This window comes from Sceloporus occidentalis, unplaced genomic scaffold (genome assembly GCF_023333645.1).
Source record: "Sceloporus occidentalis isolate IW3139 unplaced genomic scaffold, rSceOcc1.0.p SCAF_28, whole genome shotgun sequence".
Lineage (NCBI taxonomy): Eukaryota > Metazoa > Chordata > Lepidosauria > Squamata > Phrynosomatidae > Sceloporus > Sceloporus occidentalis.
In genome coordinates this window covers 6654645-6680818 of record NW_028317008.1, presented here as the reverse complement: position 1 = coordinate 6680818, position 26174 = coordinate 6654645, and the positions used below count along the sequence as shown (strand labels likewise).

The 26174-nt window shown below is 37.8% G+C and overlaps 1 protein-coding gene across 1 annotated transcript in view; it reads right to left on the bottom strand.

Moving 5' to 3' along the window:
• Positions 1-3239: 3239 nt before the first annotated feature.
• The window catches only part of LOC149299755 (cilia- and flagella-associated protein 54-like), a 128537-nt gene continuing 105602 nt past the window's right edge, over positions 3240-26174 (bottom strand). The window contains exons 52-66 of the mRNA XM_089486038.1: positions 25933-26047; positions 25286-25443; positions 23721-23900; positions 19240-19366; positions 17467-17625; positions 16961-17069; positions 15525-15654; positions 13835-13873; positions 10893-11034; positions 10484-10627; positions 9928-10139; positions 5708-5893; positions 5422-5528; positions 4483-4630; positions 3240-3359 (exon numbers count right to left, since the gene is read on the bottom strand). Coding sequence (XP_089342164.1) covers positions 3240-3359; positions 4483-4630; positions 5422-5528; positions 5708-5893; positions 9928-10139; positions 10484-10627; positions 10893-11034; positions 13835-13873; positions 15525-15654; positions 16961-17069; positions 17467-17625; positions 19240-19366; positions 23721-23900; positions 25286-25443; positions 25933-26047 — 2076 coding nt within the window. The remainder of the gene's footprint in view (positions 3360-4482; positions 4631-5421; positions 5529-5707; positions 5894-9927; positions 10140-10483; positions 10628-10892; positions 11035-13834; positions 13874-15524; positions 15655-16960; positions 17070-17466; positions 17626-19239; positions 19367-23720; positions 23901-25285; positions 25444-25932; positions 26048-26174) is intronic.

Sequence of the window (26174 nt, the reverse complement as noted above, 5' to 3'; positions counted from 1 at the left end):
CTCTTCAAGTAATGGTTGGTGTCTTGACTTGGACACCGGAAATGCTGGGGAGTGTTGCTGTAGTTTCAAAAACTAACTTTTCATCCTTTGCGACCCTAACTTTTCATCCTTTGTTTAGATACCTCAGTTGTTGCTGCTATTATGGCACCATTGTTTCTATATTATTCTTTTTATTTATTTTTTTTGCTTCACAGTAGAACAAATGTCCTTAAGCCTTCCTTCCATTAATTTCACCCGACACAATGTGACCTAACCCTGCCTAAGCTAGGTTTATGACCCAGCAAGGAATCCATTGGCAGAACCCATTTTAGTGGAGTCACTTCGCACCTTCTGGGGCTGATCCCAGAGGTTTATGGGTCAGACTAGGTGACTTAAAAGGACACTGTCCTACACTGCCCGGTAAACATGAGCAGAAGGGAAATAAGTTGCTGTGCTAAATAATCTTCTAAAGTAATGAATGTTATACACGCTGTTCCAATTTTTCATTTATTGTGCAGTGACTAAAAAAAAATACATTGTGATTTGACCCTAGACGTGCTGCCTTCACTGTTAGAAATGGCTGATTGGAATCAGGGCTTGTTTAGAGAGTGAGCAAATTGAAATGTTTTCTGTCACTAAGCAGTGATGTCTATACAGATATGCTCCGTTGCATCCAAAACGGCTGATAATGAACAAATTTGATGGAAAACTACATCACTTTTAACCCTGTAACTGTAGCTGCTGAACATTTAGAAACCTCTGTAACAAAGCATAACAAGAGAGAAAATGAGATGAAACATGGTGCTTTCAAAAACATAATCATGAAATCTCCCGAAATGCTGAAATACTGTAAATGAGAGGAAATGCTTAGCCCCATGTACTTGGAGACCCCTCTGTCTTCATAGGGTGGGCATGGCTGTCAGTGACTTCTTTGTATAAAAGAAGGGAATAAGGAGGCAGGCAATTCCATAGGTTCCAACACTTCTAAATTTGCCAGAGCAGTGCCAACAAGGTTTATGACTACCAAAAACTATACAACAATTACTTTTTCAACAGAATTGTAAAAAGTGTAAAGAGGTAACAAGTTACAAAGCAAAATCATAGGTTGCTTCTACTACATTAATTGTAAACGTATGCCTAGGAGCCTATATTATTAAATATAGGCTTCCGGCTATTATAGTTCAGCTATGTAATATCAGCTTATTCTCTCCAATTTTATTTTTCAATATTGCTTATTCATGAGAACTAATAAAATGTAATTGATTATGGTCATATGTTTCCATATTTGTTTAATGACTGTCTATTCATCATTTCTCTGTATTTTAGCACCCTCGGCAACATTTTGGAAGTAGCGCCTGTACCTGCAGTAGAGACAGCTGCTTCCGCAGTAGGTGACAGTGATGCATTAACAAAGCTTTGGTGCAAGTGCTGTCAAGAAGGGGAGGCAAAAGGATTAAAGGAATTCACAATGGATATAATAAAGATGTGGGCATTTGACATACACAGGGGATGCGAGAAGTGTGAAAGAATCGTGCTATGTAGACACAAAGGAAAATTATCAGGAGTTAAAATATCTTCTTGACATTGAGGGTTATGTATACAAAGTGATGTTCTATCTATATCCCCTTAATCATATTCATGCATTGGTTTCCTGGCATTTGTCTGTGTTTATTACATGTATTTATAATAAAAAAGGTTTTATTATCCTAAATGTCACTTGCAAATCTAGTTTAAAAATGAGTTGAAAATAATAATACGTCTCTCTATTACTTGTGCAGAAGGTTAGAGGTCTACATGCCACCCTATCTTAATGACTTTCACAAAGTTTGGAAGAGTGTCGTGGTTTTAGCTCAGACATTATTAAAGGCCACCAATGCCAAGTTTCAAGAAGGGCTGAGCATTATACATAGCCGGCTCAGGCCTTCTTGCAGAAGCTCACTAGGGTTCGCACTTCACACCAAGTGTAGTACTGCAGCCAAGCTGATCAGCAACTATCCTCCAAACTCTCACTTCCATGAATATATCCTGTCATGTGTGTGACCCGAATTTGTGGCACTAAGTATATGATAGGAATTGCATACCTGGAACATTAAACTCAATATGTCTGTCCCTTCTTATCAAAGATTAACTTAAAACTTATCACAACTGTTTCACACAACTTTCCAAGCTGTTAATTGGCTCATAGAAGCAACTATTCTTAACACACACTAGATGTATCCAGTGTAAAAACTATGCACACCCAGCACATACATTATACACCCTACTCATACACAAACATTCTATGCACACGTTACATACATCACTCAAAATAATGTCCCATGTCTTGAATCTCCTGGATTTGGTCCTTTCCCTGATAAACTGACGGATTTGAGTGGTTTAAGGCTCTCAATACACAACTATGTTCTATGGCAGGGGCGTCCAACCTGCGGCCCTCCAGCTGCTGCAGGACTACATCTCCCACAATTCTCTTTCAGCTAAGGGGCTGGCTGAGGAGGATAGGAGATGTAGTCCTGCAGCAGCTGGAGGGTCGCAGGTTGGACGCCCCTGCCATAGAACATAGTTGTGTATTGAGAGCCTTAAACCACTCAAATCCGTGAGCCATACATAATACTAAAACTTCTACCTAGGGATTGATTCATTGAGTACTCAGAGTGAATTCTAAAGATTTGTGTCAAAGGTTCCTGAAAGATGAGGAAGGACAATGAGTGGACTGCATGGACCGGCTAGCGTTTACAACCTTCACTGGTTCATATGCTGCAGGAGCAGCTGTCTCCAAGATCTGAGGGCATCACCATCTTGACTGTTGACATAGTCTTGTCATTGTCAGCTTTTGCTTCTATCTCACACTGATAACACATCCAGGACATATATTTATCATCCTAGCAGGCAGCAAATTTAAAAAATCTAACACTATCCATAGAAAATCCATGTTTGGTGCAATAAATTGTTGGTAATTAGATTAGTTAAAGGATTTCATTCACAACAAACACAGCACCTGGAGGAGATCATGCAGTTATTATGCTGCAGTTGCACAGCCTTTTAACTGACTTGTTTTTCAAAACAAAATAGTAGGAAAGACTGGTTTGTATGAGTAGTTTTTACTATAAAAAAGTGGTAGAAACATGAAGAAAAGATACAAATTAAACAGGCAGCCAGAAAAAATGTAAAAGTATGCTTTATTACATATAAATTGATTTTAATGCAATAAACGACATTACCGTGTTGGAAATAAGTTGTAAATAGATTATATTTCGTATGTCTTAAGTAAGCAGTGAAACTATCCAGTCTAGAAGGCTTTCCCTCATTAGCATACATCCATAAGTCAGGTGAAAAATTTTCCCCAGCCTGATTAATGATGGCAAAGTGATGTCAAATGGAGCCTGTGCAAAGAAGGAAATTATAGCTGTGAGAACCATTTTTCTTGTCATAGGCAAGCATCACATCTATTTTTCGCACTTAAGAAGATTAATATCAGGAAGCAAAAATTTGCTGCAGTACCCAACAAGTAGCAAAGAAGATTTACACTCTGACAATTTACTTAGTGTAAAATTTTTATGAACTCTTTAAATTTTATCACAATTATACTGATGTCTTCTTAAACTACTTTATTTAATAATTACATATGCATAAACTATGTCGGAAAACGTGCATTTCTCCTCCACAAAGTCTTACCTTAGTTAAGGGTTGTAAGTTCTGAACTGCTGACAACACACTCTGGACATTGGAGCAGCACTTCTTGGTCATTACCTTTTAAACAACAAAGATGCCGCATTTGAGTTACAAAACCATATTAGTCTAATGTGGAATATATAAAGTAACTACATAACAGGTGCATTATTGCAATTATTTATTGATTTATATGCCCATTGTATTCTGTAGCCCAATGAGTAAATAGGTAACAATTCACCAAAGAAACAAAAGATAAGGGGGGGGTCCTGCTTAAATGAGCCACACACCTCAGGGACTGCTCGGAAGGTTGATTGCTGTGTTTTCTTAATATTCTAGAGCACCTTGATGCAACTTTACCAACTCTCGCCTTGCTCAATGAGCAGGTGTTTTGTGGGGAGCAATGAAATCGATGGTTCTGTCAGCTCCCTCTTCTCCTGCACTGACATTAAAACCACATGCCTTCATAACCATCCTAACACAAAGACCAGTGAGGCTGCAGGTGAGGTTTGACTACCGGGTGTATACAGCATACAGAGAGGCAGGCTCTCTTGGACTCTGTCTACTTCCAGCTGTACACTGTGACACCCGTATAATTATGCCCTGAAAACATTTTATTGTTATAGCTGGTCTATAATTTGAGTTTTTAGTCAATTGCCAAGACTGAGGTACATACTGCAACCCATATCAAATGCAGAGCCCCCTCCAGGGACCATGGCCAGCATGGCTGTACAGGTCCCAATATCCCAGAATCCCTTGAAAGCCGTATGGCCAAATAGGATCAGGTATGTCTGGACATCCCTGTTAAAATCCAGATGTTCTTAGTATACTTAATACCTGTAGTTCTTCAGGGACACTGGTTACTTTGAGGTCCACCTTGCTCTTTCCAGTAGAAGGTGACTTGTTTTGCTTCTCCACACGTGGCAAGAGAGACACCTCAGCCTGCTGCTTCAAAGCTGATAGCTCCTCGTTTAATGAAACAACTCTGTGAAAGATTCATGTATGTTAAGGTAATGTTAAGGAGAAAAATGAAAGATCACATTAAAGTATTATAACGAAAAACAAAAATGCATTATTTCTTCTAATCATCCTTTTTTTTTCCAGTTAATAAATATATTCCTTACTCAAGTCTTCTCTATTAGCTATATAGGTCAAATATGTTCTTTTTGATTGATGCACCAATGTAAAGGCTAACTAACAGGACAGAAAAATGTTCCAGCACAATTACAATTAAATATTATTAACATTCACATCCCATTTGTGAAATACTCTTATACAGTTTGGTGAAATAAATGTCATCTTAATTTATACAGCGTACAACTATAATTAAAGCAACACATCATAGAGAGGGGAATATCATAAAAAATAATGGCTAAAAATCTGCTGCGGTATTGATTAGGCCTGATAGTTATTAGAGACAGTTTTAATTAGTGTTGATATTAATCAAGGATGAAACTAATATTGTAAGACTACAGATATTAGTCTGAAAGTTATATTAGCAAATATTAAACAAAGAGCGTGAAGGGATGAATATGTTTGCGTAGGAAAGATAATGAAAACTAGAAAGGTTAACGGTGGCTTATTTGGGCAGCAGAAGAAAATGACGTTCTTCAAGAGGGAAGGAACGTGAGCAAGAGCAATATGCCAGCCTAGAAGGCATTTGTTTCATGATAATGAGAGCTCTTTCTTGGGTTATATAAGTAAATACCCCAGAACTTGTATGATACATAACTGCTCAATTGACTGAAGTATGAAACACATGCAAACAATACGTACTGTGATAGAGGGATCCAGCAGTGGCCACAAAGCAGGTTAGCTGGATCAAACTGTCTAAGATCTTTAATGCTGACATTTTGTTTATTGTAAGCGTACAACAGCAACACCTGGATGATACAACAGGAAACACATTGTGGTGATGACAAAAGAAAGATAAAATATCCTAATTATGAATGATATAAAATCAAGCTCATAGCAATGGATGGTAACACAACTGCGTGGAAAAAAACCCATAAGTAAATAAGGCAAAATATACAGTCTGACTCGGAAAGAAATACAACATTACCATTGATTCTCCTTGGTGTGCTTTCTCTAAGGCTGGGAAATACCACTGCATGCAGAGCTCTTTGCCCACAGAGGTAACCGCCATGGGTTCACTTGAAGGTTCTTGTTTAAGGTCTGTGAAGACAATGGCCACCTCTTTCTCCGATGGTGGTGGTATCTGCTGAGAGCCTCTGCTTTCATGCAATGTCTACAAAACAGACCGATGTCTATTAACACTGTGCTATATATATATAAAAATACAACCTTAGATAGTAAGGTCTCACAATCAGAGCCCTCCACACTGTCATATGTGTTCATATTTGTTATTGCCTGTATAACTCGTTGTATAGAGCTGCAGAATCTGTTGGCCCCACATACATAAAAAATACCATTTATAGAAAGGTATGTCTGAGTGTTATTCCGAAATTGGTGTAAAATGCAGGATGGAAAATTCATATGGGGATGGAAAATATCTAACAATATTAATATACTTATCGTCTACCTTCTTTTTAAATTTTAGTATTCAATAGGTGAAAGTTCCTCTATATACTCTATGCGAAGCATGATGTCTTCAGAGATCATTCTTTGTGCTACACACTTAAATGCAACAACCAAACGTGCCCATGGCCCTTTAATATGTATAAGCGGGCACTGTCAATGTGAGTTTACCAAATAATGTATTGCAAGCAGTGTTCCCCCTAAGCTGTGCGCTTGTGTGCGCGCACATAGCTTTTTTAGAGAGCGCACACGTCCAAAAATTGTGCGCACAACAGTTTTTCCCAAAAAAAGAAAAAAATTATATTTTTTTTTAAACTTTATGCGGCGCGGATATTGTGCGCACAAAATTTTTGCTCTGTGAAAATTTTAGCACAAGAGAAATTTTCTGCGCACGCCAACTAAGAAAAATTAGATGGAACATTGATTGCAAGCATTACAGCACGTCCCTTAATATTACAAAGATCCATGTTCCCTTTCTGATAATGAATTCCCGTTTCTAGTTAATGGTTTTTATTTTGGTATATTAAATCTTACTAAAATCATTATACTGCTTTACAAAAATATGGTTCAAATTAAATCAATTACTCAAAAGGCAATGCAAAACAACTCATGTAACATCCATAAAGCTTAATTGTTTCATAAAATTGCCAGGTCTGTTTTATTTTGGATATTCAATAAATTTGAAATGAAGATCTGTACTACCTATTCATAGCAGAGAAACCCTGTACAATACCGCTTTAATCTTTTGATAAAACATGTTTAGGTATTAGATTGCTGGGGGAGGTTGACTGAATTCATCCTGACGTGTTCAAGTCATTACCCAATCTACAACACTTATTAAAAGCAAGAAGGCTTTGTTTCTGCAACAAAACCGAATAATCAAAAGACTTTATGCTTGTTAGCTATCTGCTACAGAGAGGGTAATACATGATTATCCTTGCACCTGTCAGCAAAAGGCAGCTGATGAGCTGAAAAAAACACAATGATTATTATTATTATTATTTTATGAGGAACAAATGGATAAAAACAACCTTTTAATATGCTACTACTTTGAAAATGTCAAATGTGCTTTATGTTCATTTTGCTTGATTGGTTATTGTAAAGCAGATTTTAGAATTAAATATAACATGTTGGCTAAAATGCCTTTCGCCAAGCTTTGAACACCTTAATTGTTTACCCAGGAGTCGAATGAATATGTGACACTTCTGCCAGGGCAGGGGGTTCCTGTAACCTGGCTAAATCTCCCTAATTAAAAAGAGCCAAAACACCCTGGCATTTAGGTCGTTTTAACAAAATTATTTCAGAAATGAAAAAAACCCCCACACAATACTCAGCTGCATTCCGAATACCATAATTGTGCTTCCGTTCTTCAGGCTACACCATAAACAATGCCGTAAAGAAGGCCCCATGTGGACAGTTAACCAGGAGGTATCGCTTAAGTTCATTCATCACTGACCGCTAATGAGTGGAAGCAGAAAGTTTGCAGGAGATGGGGCACAAAACCTCCTACGAATGTCAAATTTTATCTCTAGCAGCATATATTATTGTTACGAAAACCATGATCTAAGAGAAGGTTGGCAAAGTACATCAACTCCCAGCATGGTTGTCTCCTTTTTACTCTTAATAGAGTTTAGGGGGTATGGGACGTTGTTGCCTGTCCATCTGGCAGTTAAAAGGTTAAACGTTTCCGTTCATATGCCATGTAGTTATAAATGTAAGGGCTTCCCACTGGTTCAGCTGGCACAGCCATTTAAGGAAGCAGATGGTAAGGTCGTTGCTGGCATTTTGGAAATTGTAACTCTCATAGCAGAAGACAGTGTGTATATTTAAGTTAGCATTCACATGTCATTTAATTGCTTTAAACACAAAATGATGTTTCCCGAGCACACACAGCAAGGGGGGAGAAAAAGCTTAATTACTTGCTGGTTGCTAAGGTAACAACATTTTCTCTAGGAAAATACATTTCTGGATTTATGTAAACACGGTCATAATTAAAAAAAAAAACATTGATTTATTAGCAGAGTGATGACATTTAGTTGAATCATTAGGGAGTACTAGTTGCTATGGGTAATTTCACCTTATTTCATATCTCAAAATACCCATTTCCAATAGCAAAGCACAAAGCAACGGAAATAGAAGAGCTTGTACAATGTAAATGGAATTGTTACCTACGGCTGCTCTTAAAGGTGCATTACTACCTTCTAGCAAGCTGTAATAAAATAGGCATGGTAACAAACTGAATGTGGCATGGCTGAGAAGAATATGCTTATATGACTGTTTATATCACTAGGTTATTGTGACTGCCATAACACCAGGGGGTTAGTGTAATGGTGAGGATCACCATGATTTTTGTTCTACATACATTACAATCACATAAGATATAGTCACATTTAGGCACTTATCATGCCGTTGAATCTATCCATATGCAGAGACACAGTTTCCCTACAATTCTGCTACAACTGGTGAGTACATTGTGTGCAACGCATGGGACCAGGTACCCGTTGGCAAGAGTCCTTCAGAAATGTGCCAAAAATAGGTTCAAGGCCTTCTGTGTGCTCCAGAACGTACGTGTCAACAAATGTACTTCTGATTTTATGTTCATGCACAGCAGAAATGAACAGTGCCAGTAAGCCCCCGTCTGAAGAGTGGTTAATTAGACAAGAATGGCCAAAAAAATAATAATAAAAAAATAATAGAGGTACTCTCGCTACAAGTGATGGACAGGCCCGGTGAAACATAACACGCTTCCTTTAATGCGCTGGGGGTCTGTCAGTGCCATCTACAGCTGGATGCTCTGCTGCACATGCATGCGCACACTGGGCTGTCTTTGAGCTAATAACACAGATTGCCATGCTGTTTAACAACCCTTTATTCTAAAGAAAATTAATGCCAGTGAGAGGTACAGGGATGCAGGCGTTTTACAATCCAATAATGTTAACAAATGCTACAGCACCATATGCAACAAGGAGTGGGGCTCTTGCATTTTCTCACAATAATTCCAATGGATATTTCAATTACCTACATAGAAATAACATGCTAAAAAGCTCAAATGGGAATATGAATACCACAGAAGCATTCTGCAATGTAGGTCAAAACAGATAGACATCCACTCTACAGCTGGACAAGCTATACATTTAACACGCTACAGACGCCATGAGGACAGTTGTTGGGGCTAGGTATCACAAAAAACACAAAGAATATGCACTGGCACTTTGCCACTGTGTATAAACACATTGGACATTGGAGAATAATGCCACATGCAGACACTGGGCTGTAGCTATACAGATTGCTGTATATTTGTAACCCAACATCTGTCTTAGCTGGCATGGGGACCCTTATCAAGTGTTCTCAATATTACATGATGAAAGGGTGACAGCTGGAGTTACAAAGAAAAAGACAAGACACAATGAACACTGAAAATGAGAGCAGATTAAACTGGAAATCCAATGATGAAGGGTGACAGGAGACAGGAAAGACGAGAATAAAAGGAAAGTGGGACAAAGAGTTCCCACGTGACTATAACAACTTAAACACATACAAGGCAGTAAGACCTCCATAAACATCCATATAATACCATCCCCATAAGTTATTTGCTAGGTAACATGCTGTTTGTTTATTCATTTAAATTACATTTCATCAGAGTGCTAATGATAGTCATCATCTTGCTCAGGGTATAAGTGGGGCTAGTGTGAGTGATCACCATTTTTGTAAGCGAGTATATACCTTGTCGGTTATTTTACTCACCTCAAGTAGCAGACTGAATCCATTGGGAGGTTTCTCTATTCCCTTAAGGAGTTCTTGGGGAAACTCATCCACACAACACGAGGCATAAGCACTAAGGTACTTTTTGAGAAAGGTATGCATTTCCGCAAAGCGCTGTGTGAGGCCATTACTATATACCGATGAATACAATGTGCCAGCTGAATAGCCTTTACCATCTAGGGGCTGTACAAAGCCTGCAACAATTAAACGGAGCTAGTGAGTCTTGTACAAAATATACAACAGAAAAATATCGACTTTGGTTAAGATAATAACTTTATTGGCAGTGCAGTAAATTGCAAGCTTTCTAAACTACCTAGGTCTTTTCTTCAGCCATACTCGAAAGCTTCTAATCTACTACAATTCTACAATTCTATACCTTTAGCAACATAAAAATATGTAACACTATTGCTTTCTATTTCAGCAGTATAATGTGGAAACAATTGGAACTTATTCTTGTGATTCCACACATCAGCAAACCCAACATTAAAAGCTTAGATTAGCCTCCGGCACACTCTATATTAAAATAAAAAAGTATTACCTCTCAAATTGCTCATGCTAATCAGCCTCATTAGATGATTGTGGTAATGGATAAGATGAACCCAGGATAATGTTTCTTTGCTGAGACAGTGTATACTACTAACGTCTCCTTCATTGGAATGCTCCTGTTTCCAAGAGTTCTCACCTACAGAGAGGAATTAAATAAAAAATGAGTGTGTGTGCACATTGATAAGTGTGTTTTACAGAACAGGAACTACAGGACAGTTAGTTGAGCTTATGGGTAGTGGAAGAAAATGCTCCTTTGCATAAGTAGTGTTAGGTCAGTGTGATTTACTAGTTCAAATGGTGGTGGACACAACTAATTAGTTGAACCGTGCTTTATATAAATATCCCGCTATTGTAAGGTTAAGTATGAAGACTTATAAAGTATTCATAACAATGGATAGTACCTGGGACGAAGTTTTTGTAAGCAGCAAGAAGATCCATGCACACAAACGATGGGATATTATCTTGCAATTCTCTCTTAAGATTGTGTGCATTAACAATGTTCTGTCCAATTAATTTCTTAGAAGCCAGCATTGCATCCCCTGCCTGGAAAATGTGTAATAACAGTGGAAGACATATTAGTTAGTGCAACTAAACGCAATGAATCACTTTAAAGTAGAATGGACTAAGAGAAAAGATCTTCACAGTGAGAAATCCTGACCGACAGGCCATTTTCTGTTTGTTAATGTCCTTTTTTCACAGTGTCTAAGACATTGTGAAGCTTCTGAACTTCCCTGCCCAGAGCAATTTAGCAGCAATATACAATAAAGGCAGTTTTTTCTTTTGCTGGTAATAAGTTATCCTATGCTTCAACACTGTCACGTATTCCGCATCCATAAAATTCGTACCTACTCATCGTTACTTTACAGGTAACATGCTGACTACTTATTTGTTACAATGGGACATATAATAGCGACAATTTGTGCATCATTTGTTACAAAGCTTTAAAACATTTTCTACTTACAAAACAATCTCACCCGTGGTAAAAATATTTTTATTTTTACTATCTAGGCGCATTTCATATAATATGCTTAATTTAAATTTGCTGCCCACTTCCGCAAGTGTGTTTTGGGTTGCTGAACGTAAAGGGGCCGACTGTGCCCATAACTTGTACATACTATGGGTGCTGCTGATGCCTGTACTGTTGGCGACTGGCAACAGAGCAAGGCACATGACAGGAAGTGGGTGGAAAAGGCAGGTTTTTTTTTTTACACATTTGGTTTTTGTTTTTTTAATTAAATCTACTTAGTAATGCTAAAAATGCTATTTGTGCATCATTTTTATTAAATTAGTTAAAAAATAGATGTGTCATTATTACAACTATGTTTTTCCAGGGAGAGATGACGTGAAATGCAAATTAGAGAGGGTCTAGGGGGAACGTGGGGCTGAAGAAATCAGTGGAGAGGCTTGATGAGAATAGATCATAGTCTTGTTGACAGTGTAGTGTTGGTATAAGAAGAGGATTTGTGAAAATGATCCTTCTTTGATGACGATGAGTATTGAGGGACTGATTGAAATAATGCTAGAGGAAAAAACACTGGATAGCAATCTACTGCTCAGGGTCCATAGTGTCCCAACATTACTGTGATTTTGGTGCCTTCGGAAGTCCCATATATCATAAAAATGTGCCCACCTCACCCTGGAATGTTTGGTGACCTCCCTTGTCCCATTGAATGTGCTAACCACATTATATATTACACATACATATACATATACACATTATATACATATACTGTAGTTTTGGCTACTTAAAGGATAAGTTCATGCTGAAAAAATAAAGAATTAAAAAAGGGATGAAGGTTGATAGCTTTAGAAATATTTACTTGTAAAGAAAAGCTATTACATGGATTTACAACTTAACCTCTTAGTGTTTAAAATGAGGAAAAACTCAGATTAGGTAAAATGAAAAACAGATCCAAGTGCTGCAACAGTTCAAAGGGAATTGCTTTCTTGCCTGCAACCATCAGGTAAGACATATAAAAAATATAAAAAAAGAACAAGGTGGAGTGTTTGCTGACAAATGCTCTTATGGCTATGCTAACACAGCAATAAATAACCTTTAGATATGGTGAGGAGTAGGGAAGATTTTACTCTGTAATGTTATTACATCCATATAATAATTAGGTGGGATCATAAAAATTCTAGGACACCCTACACCACATGCTGCTTCTACCACTTGCTGATAATACCCTGAAGACTCACATTTCCCTAAAAATAAATAGCCAAATGCTGTTTGAATTCACACATTGAACAGCAATGCTATTCTAGAATTCTATAAACTTAAAACATAATATTAGGAATAGGAATCTATGCTTCAATGCAGCACTTTGTACTTTATACTGGTGCTTTACATAACATAAAGGCATATAAATCCTGCTCTGCCGTGTCTGCAAAGTGAGCAGATGCTTTCACAACAGACAATATTTCTACAATGCTCCCAGGAGAGCCTGCTGTCTAGTTTAGGCTCACATCTCTTCTGAAATCAGGACCTTTACTGGCTCTTAACATTCATTTTATTTGGCTGTTCACATTCTAAAAAAAAGTACAGCATATAAGCAATCATTAATTTAGAAATGGATGGGTTCACCAGCAGCTAGAAAATAATAAAAGCAATAAACAATCACAATTCTATTTAAACGTGTGTTTCCAGATCTTTTCCTTCTGTTCTTAAAGGGAAAGTCTGTGGGGGGAAACAAGAATAAAGTACTTTCCTTTGGGAAAAGCTGCATCTCTATGTAGTCTGATTATCATGCCACTTTTGGCTGCTTGACGTGGCCAATCAGTGGCAGGAATGGGCTTCTCCCTGAAATTTATGGGAGCCGTTCCTGCACGTGCGCCCTTAACCTCTAATGCAAATCATGCAGTGGGTATCTTACACTTGTAGAGACTCTGCAAGGGTTACAGCTTTTCAAAGTAAAAGTGGGGGTATTTGCTATATTTTGAGCAGCTTTAAACTCTGTGATGCTCAACTTGGCAAGGCCATCATATAAAGAAACATAGGAACGGCACAGACTTTAACAACACCTCTCACTCCAGATAATAACAAACCCATATTTGTTTGATTCAAATACCTTGGTGATTCTATAATTATATGTATTGTCTCTCTACTCTGGCCAAGATTGTCACAGAAGAGAAAAGGGTCACCAGAAAAGCCTGAGAATTTAGAAATAATGTGGCACTAGACACCCATCATATACATTACAGATATAAGCACTGTTCTAACGATCATTATTCACCCAAGATCACGGAATCAGTTTAGTTAAAATATTGAACATATCATATAAACCTGTGTGGCTGCTCTTATCGCAATCCATGTCAGCAGTGTGTAGAATTGTCCTGGGCTCACCGGCTTTCCACTGTCATCCATTTCCGTTGCTTTCTCCCCCTAGGGGAAAAAGCCACAATTAGCCAAGTAATCAACACAAGTCTCCTACTGTTATATAATTTTTTAAAAACACTTCAGAACACAGTTCTTCAGGATGATACATATATCACAGTACTCTGTGATGCAGAATGTTAAGTGACAAAAGATGCTGATGATTATGATTTCTACATCTTACAGTATAATCAGCTTACACTTTACAGGTCACAGTTTAAGTTTCACTATACAGTTGTGTGAAAACAAGGTACACCCTATTTGAATTCTATGGTTTTACATATCAGGATATAATAACAATCATCTGTTCCGTAGCAGGTCAAAAATTAGGTAAATAGAACCTCAGATGACGAACAACGCATGACATATTACACATATTAATTCATCATCAGCAAGTGTTGCAAGTTTTAGCAGTTTGGTGGTCTGGAGCATTTGGGTTTATGTTAATTCCAAGGGAAAACATTAGCAATGATCTTAGAGAGGCAGTTGTTGCTGCCCATTGATCTCTGATGGGTTTTAAGGCCATTTCCAAGCATTTCCATTATTCTACAGTGAGAAAGATTATTCAAAAGTGGAAAACATTCAAGACAGTTTACAATCTTCCCAGGAGTGGGCGTCCCAGCAGGTTTACCCCAAGGTCAGAAATTGCAAAAAAAAAACAACAAGAGTTACATTTCAGGGATCAGTTAGCATGTTAAATGTTAAAGTTCATGACAGTACAATTAGAAAAAAGACTGAACAAGTATGCTTTGTTTGATTGTCAGTAGAAAGCCTCTTCTCTCTAAAAAGAACATGGCAGCACGGCTTAGGTTTGCAAAGTTGCGCCTGAACAAACCACAAGACTTCTAGAACAATGTCGTTTGGACAGATGGGGCCTAAGTGGAGGTGCTTGGCCATATCGCACAGCGCCATGTTTGGTGAAAATTAAACACAACATATCAGCACAAACACCTCATACCAACTGTCAAGCACATTGGGGGAGGGCTGATGATTTGGACTTGTTTTGCAACCACAGGACCTAGGAACCTTGCAGCCATTGAATCGACCATGAACTCCTCTGTATACCAAAGTATTCTAGTGTCAAATGTGAGGCCATCTGTCCATCAGCTAAAGCTTTTCCAAAATTGGATCATGAAACAGCACACCAGCAAATCTACAACGGAATGGCTGAAAAAGAAAAGAATCAACGTGTCGAAATGGCCAGAGCCCACACCGCAACCCGATTGAAATGCTGTGACGGGACCTAAAGAGAGCTGTGCATAAACAATTGCCCGCAAACTTCAATGAGCTGAAGCAATGTTGTAAGGGAGAGTGGGCCAAAATTCCTCAGCAATGAGGACGAGAGACTGATCAAGTCATTCAGAAAACGATGACTTCAAGTTATTGCTGCTAAAGGTGGTTCTACAAGCTGTTTAATCATAAGGTATCCTTTTTTCATATGGCTTCTCCATTTCGGCTTTATTTTTGTTGAATAAATCATGACACAGTGCCATGTTATCTGTTGTTGTTCATCTGAGGTTGTTTTTAGTTCTGCTAAGGAACAGATGATTATTATTATGCCCTGATATGTAAAACCATAGCATTCAAAGAGTGTGAAATTTACTTTGAGAACTGAACTATACCATTTAAAAAGTGATACATGCATTCTTGTGATCATTACCTTTCTCTTAGTTTTGGATTGTTTTACAGTTTCCACTGTTGGTAAATCTTTGCCACTTAATTCATTTCTATCCAAATTTGCTTTGTGGAAGTACAGTAGGGCGATTTCCAGATAGGATTTCCGGATTAAGCTGAGTAAAAAAAATAAATAAAACACAGCATAAAAACAATGTCAGCATATATTTTCATCTTTAATTAAAAATGTATTGTGGTTTTGCTATTTTTGTTTGTTTCTCATATGTAAGCAAGTTTGCAAAAATGACTTCTCAGACCATATTAATCCAAATGAAGGCTAGAATAACAGCATTTCTTTCTTTCTTTTCTTTTCAAATACAAGGACTATAAGAAGAAAAATGTCAACTACGTGAACAGGAGTGTTTATAATGTGCAGCAGGGACTGAAGAGAAAATATGGCTTTATTTATTAACACTAATGCATTTTATCTATTCTGTATACTGGTTGGAAGAGAATGCAGGCAGTACTCCTGAGGGTATACTCATGGACGTTTGCAGAATTTTTTTGCAGTGAGGAGCAAAATATCCTCCCTACCTTTCCCCTATCCAACTAGAATACCTCCTTACCTCCTCTCCTTTGCCTGCCTTTTTATGGTGGGAGGCAGATGTTAGTTATCCATTAACAGGAAAAATATATGACCATTGTAGTAGTAGCTAATGGACCACCATGTACCTGCACATGAGATCTTTTTGCAGTCAAAGTGTGTAGTGTAGGCCACCAGAACCCCAGTTTATAAACACAATTCCCATGAAGTTTAGCCAGCAATATGGATGGCTAAATATTATTGTAGATGAGTCAGCAAAAGTTAGTGTTTGTACTGTAGAATTAGTTTAGCCCCCCTAAACCCAGTCTACAGTTACTAGCTACTATTCCAATATTAATCAGCTAGCAATGCTGCTCAGCATCATGGGATTTACAGTCAAAAAAGTTAAGGTAGTGTAGCAAACATTCAAAAAAGAGGGTAGAAAAGGGGACATAAATGCTTGGAACCAAAAAAGGACAAATTTCTCACGATGTTCAACCAACCAGATGGATGGGTGAGAATCAAGAGATGTGTACTCCACAGCAGCTGCAGTACCAATCCATAATGATATAAAAGCTAACCTTTAGCACTCCAGTTGTTGAGTACTCACATTCCATGATGATTAAAATACCAGACTGGCTGAGAGTCATGGAAATGTAGTCTCAACAGCTGGGATATTAACTAACCCTAGCTGCAAAACATGTTTGAAATAAACTACCTTGAGTCTGAGCAAGTAATCTATGTATCTGCCTAGGTGGGGACTCTGAATACTAATAGAAATGAAAACTAGATAGATAGACATATAAACAGACAGAAAAATAGATATAGGTTGTATTAACATAATTCTGCCTGTATTTAAGAAAAATACAATTCAAAGGTTTACATTGAGTCAGACTCACCCCAGGTTTTGATCATAATTGCAGCTCACTCTAATGGCATCTGAAAAGGTTTGGACAGCCATACATTTTTCATGGTCACCTAACATGAACATCTGGCGCTCTATATTACCTAAAATAGAATTATACCTATATATATTATTCTCGTAAGTTAATAATGTATTTTTTAAACAACACCATCACAAAAAAACGGCTTTATTGTAAAGATAACTAAAATTATTATTTGGTTTAAAAGATTCAAGAAATGACAAAATAACCATGAAAAATCAATCTGTGCGTTAACTATTGAAACTGAAGCTGTGTAAGAATACTAATAATTATACCGCTAATTGGTGATGGTGTAAAACTGCTACAAACAAGGCTCTTAAGTTTTATGTATAATATAGAGATGCAGGTAGAAATTTTCCCAATAAATACATTTTTAGTAAAGATGAACATACAATATGTACATCATCATGGGACATTTTTTTAAATTGATATTGTTTTAACAGGCAACTGTCTGTTCCAACCTTTCTGGAAAAGCAGCTCGGCTTCCAAATCATACTCTCGGAAAGAGGAATTCCTGCATAGTTCTAGAGCTGTGGTTTGCAGATTAAGACTCGGTAACAAATGTGATGGATCCAGGGGTGTGTTAGGTGCATTACAAGCTTTCAATGCAAGTACGTGTCCTACAAAAGAAAAGCACGTTTGTGTTGTTACTCGCTAGGTTACACAATGAAAGTTAACCAATAACCAAGACAAGAAAGTGAATAAAAATTTGATTTATCTGCAGCCTGATTTTAAATATTTGCCTCTATAATATGAGGCATTAACAAAGGTAACACTCCCTACAAAATGGGGACCAGAATGAATTGGCGGTGCATTTCAGCCTTGGGACTTTTTGGCAGATTGGCATTCAGACGCTATATTCTTATATCAGCCTCCTAGACTTGTAAAGCTTGCAGCAGCTTGTTTCCAGCAAGAGGTCGCACACCACTAGATCAGCCACAAGACTAGAGTGATGGTAAATGGAAGGCAATCAGGACATTTGCATTTGCAGTGGCCAATGTCCAGGCCTGGTAAGTAACAGCCTGGTATTCCTAGTGGAATTCATGGCTAATGTAAGTCATATGTGTTCCTTTACTATATTAAAATGGATGCTGTAAGATCACTTTTGAGTTGTCTTAGCCCCTAGCCTTGTTATCCTGCTTTAAATACATTTAATTTACTCTTAAGCATGTCCATGAGCTCTGAACACAATAAGATGAGTCTCCTTCAGTAAACCCATGGACTTAAGATACTGTCACAGAACACCTAACTGATCCACCGTCCCTTCTGAATGCTTATTTGTCTCCTTTATGCTGGTTTAGAGTGATAAATGAGCCTTCTATGAAACCACAAAGCGATGTATAGGTTCCCTGTGCTCTGTTATGCTAATAAATACTAATTACAAATCCTTACAGAAATCCCAGGTCAGGCCACAGATTAGCAATTTGTTTGATTCTGATACATGTCCTTTTGAAGTAATATTAAAGCAGGGCCATTTCGATCAACTAAAGTACAATGAAAACGTTTGCCTGTGTACATCTGACAGTCTGAAATTACTGAACACTCTGGTGGCACATTCTAAAAAGAACTTGAAAATAAACTTTTAGAGAGAGCAACACTGTCTATGAAAAAATGAATGGTTTCAAAAAGGTTGTCAATTGGAATTGTCTATTTCAAACCTATATAATAGTCATTTTACTGGTACATTCCAGACCTCATATTCACTTAAATGCATATGACGGCTGAGTGTTAGCTCATAATTATGATCTTTTTACATTTTGGATGACTCCCCTCCAAATTCCTTTGCCTTACACATGCAAGGTACTTATCGATTTGGGAACCAGATCCAATGAAGCCTTGCATGGGATTTCCAGGGCATCTAATGAAACACCCTAAGTGCAAGTACATTCAACACTTAATGGGAGCACTTTCCTGCCAGAGACTGGTGGGAATTGCACAAAGAAGAAATGGTACAGTGGATCTGCAGCATGTAATTAAGTAGGCTTGTTACCTTTTGGCCCGGTGGCAAGTATAGTCATGTGCCCCCAAGCACAACCCCATCATCTGCACACAATCTCACTCCAATGCATACACTTTCCCTCACATGTACACACTTGCTGCCTCTCCCTGCCACACTGCCACTGTGGGGCCATGTAGTGTCATGTTTTGTGACTTGCTGCCTCAAAATGTGCAAAATATTTGTAAGTAATAAATACATTATTATATATATATAGTTGTACATAAGTCTATCTTACCAATTCTCAGCTTGACTTTAGCCAGTAAATTCATGTAAGGCATATATATGTTCCTAAAAGGCTGCAACGGTGATGTTAAAGTAGGATCGGATATATGATGCTGAACAGCTTCACCAAGTGACACAAACTGCAAAGAAGAGATATGAGTTTAACCGTTCTGTACACATTCATACTAAAGGCTCCAATGGGATTTTCCTTATCAAAATAAAAAGTGTTAATATAAATATAATTAGTAAAGCCTTGTACAAAGTATATAAATATATAAATAATATATAATAAGTACATACATATATAAAGTACATAGTAAAGTATAGTACAAAGAAACAGAATTAAGCTTAACGAACACATAATGTTACTGGCATCTCAGACACAATTAACTAAAAAGGAAGGCAAGATCAAAAATATTAAGCGACCCATATATAACTCTGTAGGTCCTATGTGTCTGGCCACAAGGTGCTTTGGACCACTTTAAGGTGCAGATCATTCAACTGAAAAAAAGGAATGTTCATGCTCATATCAATTTCCTTCCTCCAAAGCCAAAGTTGATTAGACTGAGAATTAATTTAGGATTAACAGGGCCTCATTTATGACTACCCATTTCATATTGTTATATGTCTTGTATTCTGAACACTGATCCCAAGCTGAGCAAGGTTGTCTCAGAGGGCTGCAAATTTGTAGCTAGAAGGCTTCTGAGAAACTTTGTACATCCCGGTTTGTTTACATTTCATGAAATCAATCACCAATCTAATTGGCCAGAACGTAACTGGGTGTTATAGATGTAGGACAGTGTGTCAGAAAAACTGTTATTTTGTCAGCTTTGGAAATATCTCACAGAATGCATTGTGGTGTCACTGTTGAAAGGACTTTATTAAACCAGAAAAATAGAAGCCAAAGTGTTGAATGAATTTACCGTATTTGCTCGACTATAAGATGACCCCCCAAAATTTGAATATGAATTTAGGAAAAAAAGAAAAAGCCTGAATATAAGACTACCCTATAAGAAAATGTTTTACTAGTAAATATTAATTCACATGTAAACTACCGTATTTACTTGATTATAAGACGACCCCCCCAAAATCTAAATACTAATTTAGGAAAAAAACAAAAAGCCTTAATATAAGACTACCCTATAGGAAAAAAAGTTTTACTAGTAAATATTAATTCATGTAAACAATTTTTTCATATTTAATAAAAGCTATGATTGAGAAAAATATATATATTTTTTAATTTCCTTTTATTTGCCAACCTGCCCCCAGTTATGCACATCTGCCCCCAGGGTTGCCACTCTGCCCCCAGAAATGCCTTATACCCCCTATTTGCCACTCTGCCCCATGATGTGCCTTTTAACCCTCTATATATGCCACTCTGCCTCCAGAAATGTCTTATACCCTCTTATATGCCACTCTGCCCCATGATATGCCTTTTAACCCCCTATATGCCAGAGTGGCATATAGGGGGTTTAAAGGCATATCATGGGGCAGAGTGGCATATAGGGGGTTAAAAGCCATTTCTGGAGGTATATATATATATATTAAGCCAAGGCAGCCAGTACATGCTGGAACCTGGGGATGATAGGAGTGTGAGTACAGCCTCCCTATGCCATGCTACCACCACCACCACCACCCTTACACATCCATGCTATCACACACACACTCATTCATAAACATTTAAATACTCATTCATTCCATTAATCACACATACTTGCTCAAAAACCCTCCCCACCCCTTACCTGAACGGCAGATCTCTCACTCGAAGACTTCTGCAGGGGCCCGGCTGTGCGAGCAACTTCTCTGGCACCGCCCCCAGAGGAAGGAGGGGGGAGGTAGAGTTATGTGAGGACTGTGCTAGCTTCATGTTCTCCTGCTGCTAGTTGAAGAGACGCTGCTCGCGACCAAAGCACCGGTAAGCAGCCTGGCCCCAGCAGACATTTTTTTGAGGTCTGATTAGAAGACGACCTCGATTATAAGACGAGGGGTATTTTTCTGAGCATTTGCTCTGAAAAATACCTTGTCTTATAATCGAGCAAATACGGTATATTTCATATTTAATAAAAACTATGATTGAGAAAAATTAATTTTTTGTTTTGTTTCCCTTTTATTTGCCCCCTACCCCCAGCTATGCAACTCTGCCCCCCTGATATTTCTTTTAACCTCCTATATGCCCCTCTACCTTCCTGATATTCCTTTTAACCACCTATATGCCACTCTGCCTCCGTTATTCCTTTTGATCCCCTATATGCCATTTTGCCTCCCTGATATTCCTTTTAACCGCTATATGACACTCTGCCTTCCTTATATTCCTTTTAACCCCCTCTATGCCACTCTGCCTCCCTGTTATTCCTTTTGACCCCCTATTTGCCACTCCTTTTAACCCCCTATATGCCACTCTGTCTCCCTGATATTCCTTTTAACCCCTACATGCCACTCTGTCTCTATGATATTCTTTTTAACCCCCTATATGCCTTACCAGACTTCTCCTCGTGCTTCAGATTCCTTGGTGTGTAGTGGTGGCAACCGGTGAAGGTCTGCACGATTCGTGTAGACAACCTCCGCTGCTGCTGCCGGCACTTCCGCCGAGGCTTCTATGAATGAGCACCGGAAGGTCATGTGACGCCGGTGCTCCATCATAGAAGCCCCCGGCAGAAGTGCCAGTAGCAGCAGAGGTTGTCTGCGATCCGCACAGACATCATCCGGCTGCCAGAGAGAAGGATCCAGGTTCCCTGCACCGCTGCGGGGGATCTGGATCTTAGTCTTGTAGTCAGACCTCTATTTGAGGTCTGATTAGAAGACGACCTAGAATATAAGACAATGGTTATTTTTCAGAGCATTTGTTCTGAAAAAATCTTGTCTTAAAATTGAGCAAACACGGTATTTCTGCCATGCCATTAGTAAACTGGCCAATCACTTGCCAGCTTTTCTTTCCTTTGTATGGTATCCAAACCATTAGGGTGCCCATCTGGAGAAGATCGTAGGTAAAACAATAATGTTGTATCTTTTCAAGATCGTAAACACTTTCAACACAAACAATAATTATTTCTACTGTCTGAGTCATGTACTCTTTCTATTCATACTAATATCCTGTACCTCTTGAATTAGGATGTTTTTCTTACCAAGATAAAAGGTCAGAAGAGTTTAATAAACATTTGTATGACATCCATTATTTACTAACAATCAATACAAACCAAAGGTCTTTTTTATGGACACAATTATTGTATTGCTTGGAGGAATGAAGAGAAAAGGGAGATGTAATAGAAACATTGAAATACTTAAGGGGATTTGAAGTACAGGAGGCAAATATATCTCAAATGAAGATAACTTTTACAAGAGATCATGGCCTAAAACTAGAGGGGCAGAGGCTTAGGTGTAATGTAAGAAAGTTTTACTTTATTGAGAGGGTGGTAGATAAATGGAACAGCTTCCCCTCAGAAATGGTACGGGTTAATACAGTGAAGGAGTTTACACATGCATGAGATAGGCATAAAGCTATACTGAATCCAAGACAAGATCAAGGACTGGTTGAGATTTGAGTCTTTACAGTATAAAAAATGTGCCGACTAGGCGGGCCGGATTATTATCTGCTGTCAAGTTCTATGTTTCTATTTTACAATATCTGTGATGATTTATTAATGACAGATGAAGCTTCATATTGATGCTGTCTTTCTATGAGCGCATATAGAAAAGTGATACTCTTAAGACACCCATGATTGTTATATGTTAATTTATTGATATTCATAGCTAGTGAAGAGGGAGTGAGTGAGTGAGTGAGTGAGTAAGAGAGAAAAGTCAGGAGTATGTATGTAAATGTATGTATGAATGTATGTATGCTAGAGTGCATGTTTGTGTGTGAGCATGAATATGTGTGTTAGCATGAATGTGTATATGTGTGTGTAGCATGAATGTGTAAGCTTTTGCTAGAATTAATGTGTATGTGTAAACGTGTGTTAGCATGAATGTGTGTAGCGTGAGTATGTGAGGCAAGGGACCGACAGGGCCAAAAGCTGCCAGCACTCCCCTGATGGCACCATCAGAACATCAACTATATCTCTGAAGACTGACGAATATGCATCAGGGCAGTGAAACTGACCTCACGGTGTGGTATTATAATGTTATAATAATAATATTATTAACATTAAAAAGTCATATAACTTTCTGTTCTTGTTATGTATTGTAATTTGGATAGATCCAATAATATAGAGCTCTATTTTGTACACTGCAACCGTACATAATGAACTATTCATATAGACAATATGGTGTAATCACACTTAGCGTTAATTAAATTGTACAATATTTTTTTCATGGATTGGATTTAAATAGTTAAATAAATGTCCTTGGTTCAAGTGGACATCTAGACCTACTGACATACATTGCCCTGACTGTTGACGTTCCAGTGACAGCCACATCAAGGGCCCTTAACCATACTTATCCAACTGTTTTCTTTTGCATTTATTATGGGCATACTGAGCATCAATGAACTGTACTTACTTGTTTAATGATGAGTTCGTGAGCTAACGTGTAAGTGCTTAGCTGCTTCGTCCAAAAGACCTGGGGGTCTTCCTCCTTTTTCATTTCCATTAAGTCAGCCGTAAGAATGAGGCTCTGAGCAAGTATTAAGGATGCAGCAGGAGAAATTAAATGCTCTCCTTTGAGTAAGTGGATTATATTCTGTTTTAAGCAGATAAAAAATGTATTATATTAAAAAATGTGCAATGACCTATACAATAAAATAGACCAAAAGACAATCTGTTGTGTGTCTGTCCACAGAACCATGGGGAACATGTTGGAAAAATCATTTAGAAAGGAGAAATGAAAACATTGCTTAATAATTAAATTTTTATGACTTTTGACACATCAATGACAATACATACTGGCAAACAGTGGATGACAAATCCCATGATCTATATGGGGAGTTATGAACCACAGCCCCTGCATAGACTAGGACTGGACTATCCATAGGTGACAAGGTAGTTTCTGGTGTTTCGGGGTTAAATTAAAGTGCAACAGCGTTCAAACGTATGTTGTTTGTTATTCATATATGGCATGTAAGAGAATGAGTCATATTTGTAAAGGTATTGATTGGTGATCGATATTCCATGTGATTCCTCCATATTTAGAAATTTGCCCCAGAATTGCTTTTCTTACATTGTTATTATATTTAATTTTACAGCATCCATTTATTGCCATTTTCAATCTCAATGAAAACAACTTCAAAATACTGCAGTTCAAGTGGCAAATGCCAATGACCGCAGAGCCTATTCAAACCTCATGGTTGCCGGTTCAAATCCCAGCAGGGTCAACTCAGCCCTTCATCCTTCTGAGGCCAATACATTGAGTACCATTCATTGGGTAATGATAAATATTATTCAGTTGCTGATTCAGTTAATTCCCCATTGGGAGAAGGGTGCTGTATAAATACTAGGTGTTATGTTACTACTGTTATGAGTGATTTACATACTCATTTGTCTGGTGTTACTTACATCAAAGTCATCGCTAATGTACAGGGGCTGTATTTATGGCTCTACTCAAAGCTTGATGCCATCCTACTTGCCATTTCACTTGAAACTGTACTCGTAATCCTCTAAATATCATTTTTCTTTCTTTTTTTCTCAAAAAGACCATGTACATATACTGAGTCATTGTGAAGTTGCTTTCCTGTACAATGGCAATGTTCTAAAGAAAGACTACATACTGTTTTAAAGCAAATACTATATATATAACATTTAATGCATTATCACTATTTTGGATAATTTGGATGGTTGGGAATGCTGGCCTAGGTCTTGAGATCCAGTCAATACTTATGATGTAAGTATGATGTAAACATCACCATGGTAATAACAAATGTTGGTAAATCTAACACTATACAGTGTATATATGCAATTATATAGTGAACTTTCTATGAGCCATGATAATCTATTAATGTAACATAATATACTGATCCCAGCATATATTCTATAAGTCATTTCTTTGACTGCATAAAGAAAGGCAACACTTGTTTTGGAAGAGTAATTTATGGGGAATATAACTGAATCATCTGACAATGCACAGTATACCTGTAGCAGGTACTGCACTCCTGTTTTAGGCTGGCCCTCTTGGATATCCAGAATTGCAGCCTGTAGCATGAGATGAGCTTGAGTCTCAAAGTCACCCAACGTTTCAGCCTCCATGATGCCTTCGGTTACAATGGTAGCACCATCTAATATGTCCTTGTCTATAAAAACAATTAAAAAAACATATCTAACCTTTCCAGTTAACAATATGATGCCATGTCCTGTTGAAACACACTGGTTTATCCTACATAGCTCTCTCTGCATTAGGTTCCTGTATTGGGCTATGCTCCTCATGCCAATGTTAGCGTATGACCAAAGATGAAGTTATATACTGCATGCTAATTTATCTCAGTTTGGTTGGTAAGATCTGACTGTAAAAAATGTATACTGTATACTATTTTTTCCTAAACCAAACCTTTTTTATATTGATGGAAATAGAAAACATTCTCATTAAAAACTAAACTACTAATACACTTTTGATTCATCCATTTCAAAGTGGCAGCATATGGGGGGGGGGTATAATTCACGCTAAAATTCTGTAAATCCTTATTACAGGATGTGAATAAGGTAAGATAAAACCCAGATTTCTAAAAATACTTTACCTCTGAACAGAATATACTCCCCAAAAAGCAGGCAGCTTTTTGCATTACCTTGCTTTGCCATGCCACGCATCTGTAGTACAAGTGCATTGACCAAGGCTAGACGGCATCTCAGCCAATTCCGCATGCTTAACCGCTCTCTGGCCTCTGTTTCGCATGGCAGATCCTGTAATGAAATGCTGGGGGCTTGGTCACTCTCCTTATTATAATTTCTTTAAGACAACATTTAGGTTGTGAGTATGTAAGTTAAAGGTATTTTCTATTTTTCTTTTCATAATTGGGCTACTATTGGA